A 12,276-nucleotide genomic window follows, 5' to 3' on the forward strand; every position below is an offset into this window, starting at 1 on the left:
ACATGAGACCAAGGTGCAAATAAAATCTTGTAATTCGCCCGGAACCAGACTCAAATTTTAGTACTCCACGAATCTCCTCTCTCCCTACGCAGGAATAACCCGCAAGAAAATTATTTCTTCTTTTTAGGTTAATAAAATTTTTTACGATCAATCAAAACCCTCGATGGCGTACCCAGGTTTGCTATGTTTACGTTTTTTGACCGGACAATCCTAGATTTTAGTCTGTTTGTCCAGGTGACAATAAAAAAATGCACTGCGTAGTGTGTGATCTGTTTAAACACGCACATACACAACCCTCCACCCCCTCTTCTCCCTCCCCCATTTCATCCCCTCGCCAAACGGAAACCCTGGGTGTACCTCTTGGAATTATCGTAGGGAACGGATTACCACAACAAATACTAAAATTTGCTCATGTTCCGTTCGCACTGCAGGATTGATTTTTTGTTTACTTGGTCCAATGTACATATGTACATATATGTTTTTGTTTAATTTCGAATTTTTTTCTCAGACTTTCAACTGTTGCTACAGCAATTTGTTTCGCATCATTAAGTATTTACACACTGTCATTCCGTTCTTCCGTCGCATATTTTCCATTGCTGCGAAGGTTGTAGTGAATTTGTGTTTGCCTGCGCAGTGGCAAAGCTAACGGCGATAACGTTGCTGCATTTGCTTCACTTTTTATTGCATTTTCACATTTTACGTTTCCACTTGAGCTAACCAATTGCAATCCACGCGGTTGTCCTTCGCAAGAAATTCAATGTTATAACACTATTTTGCAATATCATCTGATATGAATGAGATACTCCAGTCACTCTATTGCGCTTTTGCTCTCGCTCTGACTTACATAAGAGAATCGTACTTAATTAGTAAATGCATCTGGCAAATGTCAGTTTTAGTTTTCAGTTATGATTTCACTAAGCAACATATGGTCGTTTATGTGACAGTTTTATGTGTGATTACATTTGCCATTGAGGTTCTATTTACTTCTTTCGTACTTTTGAAAATTGAAGCTAACAATTTTACAAAAAATTCTAAGTGCAACACAAAAATTTAAGGAAAACCAATTTGTACCAAATCATATACATACATATGTGTATGTGTATATATTCACTTATTACTTTATTAAAAGGACCCTTCCCACTAAGTTAGAACACACAAATTGCGTTCAGACCAACCAATCGGAGATTTTCCGTGGTCAGAAATCCTCAAAAATTCTAAGGAGAACACATTTGGTATATGGCTCAATGGTCGAAGTGTCTGCCCTGAAGGGCTTAAATCTTTCGCATTGTATCGTCAGTAGAACCTTGTACACCAATTTAAGAAGGCTTTTCCCCTCGGTAATACTCGGAACCAACAGCTTCTCCTTTATTATGAATTGGACAAAGTACATTCCAATACCCGATGATGTATTCAACAAGACTAAAATGAACTTAACGATTGGCACACGTGCGCAACCAGTTCATCGCCGCTGGCTTAGTCGGTATTCCTTCAGCCCCGGGCTCTAGAATTGTTTTAAATTTAATCAACAGTGGAAAACGGGCAATAATTTGAAAGTTTTTTCAGAAACTGATTGGTTTTACTTACTAAATATTTTTCATGTTAGAGCCAGTTTCTGTGCTGTCAAATAGAGGATACCGAATTATTAAGGGGGAGAGTCCGATAAAGACAATGTAGGGATGAACAAAATATTTGTATGATTTAACTCATTATTCATTATAAATTTTTCATTATTCACTGAATCTATGAAATTAATTTATTATAAACTTCTTTTGCTGCTATACTCAGGATGTGTAGCACGTGTATGCTGTCAACCAGCAAAAATTCGACTACATTAATTTGCAATCTAATCTGGCATCTTAATGGCATTAACAACCACTTAACAATGTTGCTGAGTAAGTACATAATAGTCTTAGAAACTTTAACAATTGCCAGCGCTTTGGTGCTTTAAGAATTTGTATTGCAGTGATTTGATTGGCAGCATGTTCCCAACATCTCGAAAATGGTCGTGCAAAAGTCGTCAACGGTTAACTACTCGTAGAGCAGCAGCCGGCAAGCGCGACAGGTCCGTCCCAATGGCGGCAGTTAGCAGCTACATACATATACAATGACAGCGAGTTTGTATGATAAATGATGTCAATGATTCGCGTGCCGTTAATGAGTCCCAGGCGATGTCGACGTTAACTGCAAGAACGATAGTGACGTCGGCGGCACACTTTTTACCAATTTCAAGCAATTTAATGGCGTGTTAGATATTTCATAAATTATCGCCTAATATCATCAACACTAACGATAAAAATAGCAGCAAAAACAAAAAAAAAACAACCAAACACATGTACAACAATTTATACATGTACATACATATGTATGTATGTATATGGAAAAACAACATCTTTATCTTATGGCAACAGCAGTCGGTGGCGATGACATGTTGCGCTATAGTACTTCAGTGTTGTCGGCAACAAACTGCTTCGATTAGCTACAAAATACATACGAACGGGTTCATTGCACTTCTTGCCTTTACCATGGCGGTTGCAGGCGGGTTTAATGATTGTCTAACTGGACATTAGGGTGTAGCGAAAAAAATAAATTTTTCGATTTGGGTATTATAATAGTAGGGAAAAGTTGCGTAACATGTAACTTGAAACTTATAATTTATTATATTAAAATTTAATGGGCTACAAAACTTTCAAAAAATTCTTAAAAAAAAAAGTATAAAAATAACAAAATTTGAGAAATTTTTCAAAGCTTTAAGGCTCTTTTAGCGACCGCAATATCCGAAAGGAAAATAGTTTATCCCGATTCAACAATTCCGCACTATTACTGTTTCCAAATCGGAGAATTTAACTCTTCGCTCCACCCTACTGAACATGTTTGGCGATAGGCCGTATTAAAAGCTCATTTTGTATGTTAGTTTATTTGTTGTTTAGCGTGCTGTTACTAGCGAAATTTTCTTTAACAAGCATTTATGCGTTATGCAGATTGTGAAACGATTTGATACGGTGATCCTTTGTGTGGTTATTTGAATATATTGTACAGTGTTTGGGTTAAAAAAAGGCTGAACAAGAAAAGGAAAAAATATTCACAAATAAATATTCAATAAAATTCAGAAAAGCTACGCATTCTCGCCAAAAAACGGAAAGTCAATCGATTTCCATATAAAAATGGCACAGTATTTATGTATGCTATTGTAAAATGCTTTCAAAATAAATTGCTATAAAATCGAAAAATATTTTGTTTGCAAATATTGACTAACAGTGAATTTGATTTTTTAAATGGCTAAGAAAGCATAAAAGCTTATTTCGAAATAAAGCTTTTTAAACCTTTTCGCTTGGCCCCTAAGTAGTAGTAGTATATCATTAAATTTATTAATTATAATTATAAAAAATCCAAAAATTTCTTGAATCGATATTTGCTAATTACGGAAAGCTTTTTGAAAATATAGCCTTTCCGATGGAACAGAGGTGGCGAGTATTGGCAGAAATTTAAATGCCACTTTATAAACATTGGGTATTCTCCCTTTAAATTAGCCCAGACAGCTAGTGGATTGGGATGCTCCACGCGACTAATGTCGCATATCAACTGAAATGCTACGAGACAAATTTTGATCGGTGTTAAAAAATTTTGTGCCTTACGGATTGGTCAAATTCGAACTGAAGGCCCATCTTAGTATATCTTACCTCATTATTTACTGAAGATTGTGTAGACAAACGACTAACAAATGAGTGGTATTTTATGCGCAGCTATTAAATGATTTGACAATTTTGTTGTACTGTCATTAAAATTCATTTCTCTACCACACTTTTCACATTTCACTTAAGTTTTATTGGCAATTTTTTTTTAAACGACCATAAAGCACTCCGCGCCCTTGTTAGAATAACAGTTTTAATTTAAGAGACGCCACTACAAATAAATTAAAAAAAAAAAAAAGAATGTGAAAATTCGAGTTCCATAAACGAAAAGTCGATCACTAAAATTTTCGACTTTGCCATCCCTTTTTTTTATTGGGGCCACTCGGGACCCCATGTGACTAATTGTGTGATTTTCGTTATGCACCTAATTAAGGGTTGTGTAAACAAGCCTTCAATGGATTTCTTTCACGGCTTAATTATGATACTCAACCTAATGATAATGAAATATGCTTAATTTGTTGTTTTTGTGACTTTCTATTAACATATCGTTACCTAAAGGTGAAAAGATGTGAAGCCCATTTTTGAAATTACATGTTCATATGTATATACATACATACAAATATTTATTGCATTAAGTAAATACAATGCTTTCTTTAAATACATGTTGACACAAAAGTGAGAGCATATCTGTGATTAATTTGTGACAGACTTACTTAATAGCAGCAACAGCGCACTGTAAGGCGCTATACATACTAATATGTATGTATGCACATAGAAGTATAAGTGTGGACATAGAAACGTAAATATGTAGAACGCACAAAGATTTGGTTGTGCTTTCGCCAGACTAATGAGGTAAACAAATTGTTTAGAATAAATAAATAAGATGAAGATGAAATTCTGCTAGATTCTGCTAGATTTATTTATTTGTATTTGTACATATGTATGTATGTACAAACATGGCGACAGTTGTCATAGTGGGATCAACATCAATCATGGTTACAATTAAGCATGGTTACGAGCGTTAATAACGGGTGATTTTTTTGAGGTTAGGATTTTCATGCATTAGTATTTGACAGATCACGTGGGATTTCAGACATGGTGTCAAAGAGAAAGATGCTCAGTATGCTTTGACATTTCATCATGAATAGACTTACTAACGAGCAACGCTTGCAAATCATTGAATTTTATTACCTAGAAAAGTTGGCAGAAAATCCGCTTTTTTATCGACAAATTTTGTTCAGCGATGAGGCTCATTTCTGGTTGAATGGCTTCGTAAATAAGCAAAATTGCCGCATTTGGAGTGAAGAGCAACCAGAAGCCGTTCAAGAACTGCCCATGCATCCCGAAAAATGCACTGTTTGGTGTGGTTTGTACGCTGGTGGAATCATTGGACCGTATTTTTTCAAAGATGCTGTTGGACGCAACGTTACGGTGAATGGCGATCGCTATCGTTCGATGCTAACAAACTTTTTGTTGCCAAAAATGGAAGAACTGAACTTGGTTGACATGTGGTTTCAACAAGATGGCGCTACATGCCACACAGCTCGCGATTCTATGGCCATTTTGAGGGAAAACTTCGGAGAACAATTCATCTCAAGAAATGGACCGGTAAGTTGGCCACCAAGATCATGCGATTTGACGCCTTTAGACTATTTTTTGTGGGGCTACGTCAAGTCTAAAGTCTACAGAAATAAGCCAGCAACTATTCCAGCTTTGGAAGACAACATTTCCGAAGAAATTCGGGCTATTCCGGCCGAAATGCTCGAAAAAGTTGCCCAAAATTGGACTTTCCGAATGGACCACGTAAGACGCAGCCGCGGTCAACATTTAAATGAAATTATCTTCAAAAAGTAAATGTCATGGACCAATCTAACGTTTCAAATAAAGAACCGATGAGATTTTGCAAATTTTATGCGTTTTTTTTTAAAAAAAAGGTATCAAGCTCTTAAAAAATCACCCGTTACTTGTGCACGGAAATTTATTCGCTAATTTATTTGCTCGAGTTTTACTGTTAACTAAGTGAACGACTTGCTTCTGTATTCTTGTTTGTTGTTTCTTGTAAGCAACCAGCTGTGAACATACTCGTACTTCCGCTATAATATCAATGTGTGCGTGTCGCAAATTTTCAAGCAACACAACAAAAAGTGAATGTTGTTGCAACTCTATGAGTTCCCGAGAAACTAATTTTTGGTAATAAAAAAAGACAAATTTTTTGTATTCTTATACTAGGTTTACATATAACTAGATAATCCCCATTTTCGAGCTTAACTCTCTTATCTGTAATTAGAAAAAGTGATTAGCCATACAAAATTCCTCCCTCGTTAATCTGTAATTATTATTAAAAAAAACAAGCTTTGATTGAGATTATATTTATATGTGAACATACATTTACTAGTATATCAGTGCTGCGAGTAATTATGTGGTCAAATCTCTAAAACCGTGTGAACCAACGTTAAAAAATTTTAATTTTTATCCCGCATCCATCGGAAATTTTTTGTAACACAAAGTACGTTGTGCATCAATTTGATGCATATAGAAAAATACCCCAGTATTCAATGAAATGTTTTTTTTTTTACATTTTTAACCGACTTCCAAAAAAGGAGGAGGTTATCAGTTCGTCGGAATATTTTTATTTATTTTAAATGACCAAAGAAGAGCGTTGATTGATAGTTAAAAAAGGAATATTATTTTATGCGGTAATTCCGAGGAGATTATTGTATAAAAATAATAAACTTTTTATAGGGCTTATTTCCAGTTTTCGTTTAAGGCATGTTTTTTCCAGCCCTGATCATTACCATTACAATTACTAAATATTACCGTTATTACTTCGTACGCTCACAAATACGAAGACGAATTGTAATACAGGTATTAATTTTAAGTGCTTGGTGAAACGAACTTAAAGTGAATCGAAGTGGTGTTGCCCAGGAGCACTCCTTCTTTTTCAACTATCAAATGACAGATGGCGCAGGTCAAATATTTATTAACTCACAGAAAATACTGGTCATGGCAAATATTTATTAGCAGATTATCTATAGCTATGGATTAATATTTTATATATGTATTGATTTATTACATTTAATTCATTAAAATCAAAACGAATATTTCATGTTCCTACATATATGTACACATATTCAATTTTTAACTTGAATGTTCTCATAATACTATCGCGTATTCTACGTTTAAGTTTAGTGGCTGTTGCTCCGCATCAGCCTGCAGGTCAAGACGAAGATTAGTCCACTATCCTTGTTTATTTATGTAAATATTCCGTGATCCAAAACTTTAAGTGCAAAATTTCAAAAAATAGGCAAACTCAACATTTCTAATTCGACGTATTCAAAAGCTCATAGTGTTGAGAGGCATAAAACAATTAAAATAATTTCAGTTCGGTTAATTATAAAAACAAAAAAAATTTACTCACGAAAATAGTGGCAGCCAAATAAATGTATACAGCATGCCAAAGGCAAAAATCTGTTGACATCAAAGAGCGGAAGAAAACAATTTATTTTTAACACGTTAATTGAGTGGAATGCGTCGAATGAAATATTAAAATATGTACGTTAACAAACGCATATGGTGGCAAACAGATATGACAAAAGTTACTTATTTACATACAAACATAATAAATTTTATTTACATATATCGAATTTTGAATATTATTAAATTTCCATCAAATTCTCAATGCTGTCTGTTTGCCTCTTTAGAATATCAAATGGAAGTTTTAAGAAAAAGAAAAAAACACCCTTGTAGCATATTTTTATACAAAATTAAAACACTTTTATGAGTGCAATCTACATATTTATGGGCAAACATTTTTGTACGAAAAGCAACAAATAACAACGAAATTGTCTAGCTATCCACTCACATACAATAAATGTAGTTCCAAAGTCAGCTGATAGTTAACACTGACTTACAGCGAGTTAAATTGCCTGAAAAGTAGTAAATTTTGTAAAAGTAAATAAGTATGTAATATAAAAGTCACTTGCGTAGTTTAGCAACGGTGAAATGTATGAAACGGTATTAATACTTTTAGGTGTATATTATACATCTTTAGGACGTTCTTAAATTCTTGTCTTTGATTTTGCGTTGAAATTGCGCACAAATTAAATATTTGTATAAATTTTACGACTATGATTATTAGGGTAATAAAATAAATTAAACGAAAGTAAAGAAACTTTTATTTATGCCCATTTAGTTCAAACTGTTAACAACTAAAGCTCTTTTAGTCTGTTTATGTTGTACTATAAATTATTTTTTGCTGAAATTATTGTACCATAATTATTTTAGGGTCATTGAATGTGGTGTCTAATGCCAGCCGCACTGTCCACATAATTAAATAGGTTTGTCTTGTGTAATGAATATTAGTGCAATCTTTTGCAAAGCCAAAGGCGATTTTGAGCTTTTTCGGCTTGTAGTAAAATTGGCTTAAATTATTTCTTTAGCATCATTAATAGCCGAAAAGCAACATCGGGCGGTGGCTTGAAGCTAATAAATAAATTCAAAAATGCCTTAATTATGCCCATTTTAGTAGTTATTTCTTGCCACTTGACACCACATAAAGAATTAAAAAAAAAGCTGTAATTTTTTCCTATGGCTCATTCAACGGTGACGGGTGTGACATCTTAACTCACATTTTGATGCTTGATTTTTAAACTGTAATATAAAATTTTTTTAAAGCGAATTTTTATCTAATAGGTTTCCGGGGTTTACACAGTGCCTGGAAAAAAAATTAAAAAACCATTTAAGCCAAACGAGTTGTGTGAATTTTAGTAACTGTGACGGGTATGATGAGTACGCAAACCAAATTAGCTAATACTTGAATCTGAGTTTAACTCTACCATGAGCAGTACTTTGACTTTGACTCTACCATATGCAGTATGAAAAATTTCATTTATATGGGAGACGCCAAGCTGCCTTTATATATTAAAATTTTTACAGCCTATAACCATCTGTATTAGGGGTCCGAAATTTCAAAAAAATCTTTCAAAATATGTATTAGTATAGATTTGCTCTGTAGCGCCATCTTGCGGTTCTTTAAACAAAAAGCAGATATCAGAAATGAGTTTTTGATACCAGGAAATTCCCAAGCACAAGTTTTTATTAAAAAAAAAATATGTAACACTTTAGTAAATATTAATCTCCATATTAACTTAGTATTAATTAAAGATATCTTCTTTTAAAATTGCGCAGGCTCGAAATTTACTTTAGAGCTATGGCCTAAATTACTTTTTTACATAGAATTTCATGCAGACTCCGTATCTGCTAGGAACGATGTCGAAAAAAATTGGCTTGCGCTAATTTTGGTATATACGAGTACATACTTATGTGCATCCACATGCATTGATGAACGGGGGATTAATCTATATGACGTTGGCAGTTCAATTATATGTACATAATTAGGCCAATTCAATTAAATCAATTGATTTCGATATATGTTTCTCATATCAATTATGTATTTCTGTGTAATGCTTTCTTTCTAATAATTATGTTCGAATAACCGTAGAAGCTTGATTTATTGCCTCTTTAATCAATTAATTGAATTACTTGAGACAAAAATAGACGAATTTCTAAACATGTGCTCATACTTATTGTAATCGCATGAGCCCAATTATTTAGGCTATTCATGCTACATTTAACTCTTCAGAAATTATTTATTTTCCTAAAATTGATGCTAAGTAATTAGGCATGGGAGTAGGAAGTGGCAGCTCGTTTATCATTTGCATATACAAAAGTATATTGTCTAAGATCTGATATCTTCACCCGTCTTTTTAATGGACAAAATCTTTTTTATATGAAATTTAACATGTTAATAAATATTTTGCGAGTGGGTCGGCTAGTTATTTTTATTTCTTTAATTCCGTACTCATTTGTTTAATGAACGAATTATTTACCAACCGAAAGTATTAAGCCTATAAAGTGTGAAAACGTTATTTTGTCTATTTTTACCCTGGCCTACCTATCGGGTTGGCAGGTATGAATAGAAGTTTTGCGTTTAGTATTTATTTTAATGCTTCGATCAAATGCAATGAATAAATGGCTAAAATATGAAAATACTTTTGATCCCACCCAAACAATCAACTGTTCAGTAAAAAGGAGGCAATTAAAAGTATATATAACAAAATATTATTATTATTATTACATTAGGTATACATGATAATGTGACTCTCAAATTTAGAAGATTGTTTCACGTAAAGTTCCGACACACAGTGCGTTATTTCGGCAATTTAGGGGAAGGAAAATCATAGCGCCCATAATTTATGCTCATAGTTTTTTTTAGAGTTATTTTCTTCTCACAGACTGAATAATTACGGTTTCAAAGGATGTGCGTGATTCCATAAGTCTAAGGTGATATACCTATGTTAGTTATGGTTGAATCTGGTTTATTTTTTCAATGTTTATTAGTTGAACCCGCCACTCACCCATATTTAAAAAATTTATCTTTTTATGAGATTTGTAGCGGCCATGCTTCAAAAATGAGAAAAATTGCAACGACTAAATTTTTCTCACCAAAAAACCGATTTTTTTTTTTAAATTGTGCAATTTTGTGCAAATTATTACTATTGGCTCTTGATACACAGATGAACGATTAAAGATTCCTGAAGAGATACGATTTGAACACGCTGATACACAATTTATCTGCTTATATGAAAAAAGTTAAGTCTCATTTTTTTTTTAAATCTTAAGGAGCGAAGTTGACATTTAGGGATGACGTGCAAAATGAAAAGTGTACAAAAGACTGCAATCTCGTTAGGGAATGAGACGGATACGACCTCTGATTGATAAAGGTCGGAAAACTGGCGATTATCGTAGAAACTGAAGTCTTCACTTTTTTGGAAATATAAAAATAAGTTCTTCCATATAAAAATTTATTTTGTTTATTAATATTATTTATAAACACTACATTCAAACGTTTTTAAGAAAAGAACAAGCTAAAAGTAAACCCATCGGTCGTCAAGGGTCAAGATATAAAATAAATAAAAAGATTCGTAATTAGTTTTAGTCAGAAAAACCGACATTCGAACCGACATAATTCTTAGATGAGTTTTTTACGCAGGAGCAGAATTTGTCCTTAAAATTGTTCAATTCGATTTCGATTTTAAGTTGTTTGGGATTTAAAATGCCAATAATCGGTTTTTATATTTTTTGAATTTATTGTGAAAGCTATATTAGACGTGAAATATTGAATATTGAAGCAAACGACATGAAAGATGAAATATTGGCCCTTTGGCTGCTATTCCCCAAACATAGGGTTTAATTTTTAATTTTTTTTCAAAAATAACAAATTTTGTTTTTTTTATAAAATTCAATTAATCTTGTATTAGTTCTCCTTTAGTAGTTCAATTTATCTGTCAAATGTTTTGAAAACACTGTGGGGGTGCTTAAATGACACAAAAAACGCCGCGACATGTTAACTTCATTTTGGTTCATAGATTACGGATCTGTATATAACTTTTATGGATAAGGTAATTTTTTCAAGATATTTTCATTTTAAGTTTGCATTGCGAATGAAAACAAGTAAGAAAGTGTAAGTTCGGGCGGAGCCGAACATTAAATACCCGGCGCAGATATTAAATATATGTTTTTTCACCTTTCCGAAACCTACCGCTAGATGGTAAGCCGGGGTGTATCAATTTTGAGTAAATTAGCGTCCTTCAATTTCGAAATATTGAAGTTTCAAGCATATCTGAAATTTACCGTTATATGAAAAGCGGCCGTAATTTTAGTCCGATTTCAATAACTTTCAATGCTTTGCTTTCATGTGGCAAGCACAATAACCACACCGAGTTTGGTACAAATTGGTAGAACGGTTACCGATATACATATCTGTGATCATAAGTGGGCGGTGCCCCGCCCATTTTCCAAAATTTTACCATAAACGTATTTCTTGATAAAGAATTGTTGCAGGCATCAATTTTGAATAAATTAGCTTCAATATTTACTGATTTATCGAAGATTTTGTATTTCTCTAAATCACCGTTATATGGGATGTGGGCGTGGTTATCGTCCAATTTTAAAAATTTTCGGCGATTTTGTATGCTGTACCAAGGCCAACAACCAAGTTTGGAAGAAATTGGTGCAGCGGTTCCTAAGATATACACATGTAACCATAAGTGGGCGTGGCTACGCCCATTTTCCAAAAATTTATAATCTTATTCTTCGTCTTATTTTTCGTCTAAAAATTGTTGTAAATATCAATTTTTAGTGAATAATCTTCAGTAGTTACTAAAATATCGCAGTTTTCGTATTTCTGGAAATTACCGTTATTGGGGAAGTGGGCGTGGTTACAGTCCGATTTTGCCCATTTTCAATACCAACCTACCTTGGATGAAGGGAAACCCACGTACCAAATTTCGTTGAGATATCTCAATTTTTGCTCGAGTTATCGTGTACACGGACGGACGGACAGACGGACAGATGGACGGACAGACAGACATGGCTTAATCGATTTACTTTTTCATCCTGATCATTTATGTATACATTTGTCTATATCTATCTCGATTCGTTTTGGGTGTTACAAACAACCGTTATGTGAACAAAATTAATATACCCTTGTGCACAAGTGTTATTTCCTGGCCCTATTTTGAATAACAAAAAATTATTGCACATTTTCATCAAACCATTCAATAATGGTTTATTTATCCATCGATTT

General features: G+C 33.4%; 1 protein-coding gene across 1 annotated transcript in view; it reads right to left on the reverse strand.

Moving 5' to 3' along the window:
* Positions 1 to 553: 553 nt before the first annotated feature.
* The window catches only part of LOC118738124 (zinc finger BED domain-containing protein 1-like), a 49,465-nt gene continuing 37,742 nt past the window's right edge, over positions 554 to 12,276 (reverse strand). The window contains exon 5 of the mRNA XM_036469045.1: positions 554 to 741. Coding sequence (XP_036324938.1) covers positions 554 to 741 — 188 coding nt within the window. The remainder of the gene's footprint in view (positions 742 to 12,276) is intronic.

This window comes from Rhagoletis pomonella, unplaced genomic scaffold (genome assembly GCF_013731165.1).
Source record: "Rhagoletis pomonella isolate Grant_MI unplaced genomic scaffold, Rhpom_1.0 Rhpom_scaffold_00004, whole genome shotgun sequence".
Classification (NCBI taxonomy): domain Eukaryota; kingdom Metazoa; phylum Arthropoda; class Insecta; order Diptera; family Tephritidae; genus Rhagoletis; species Rhagoletis pomonella.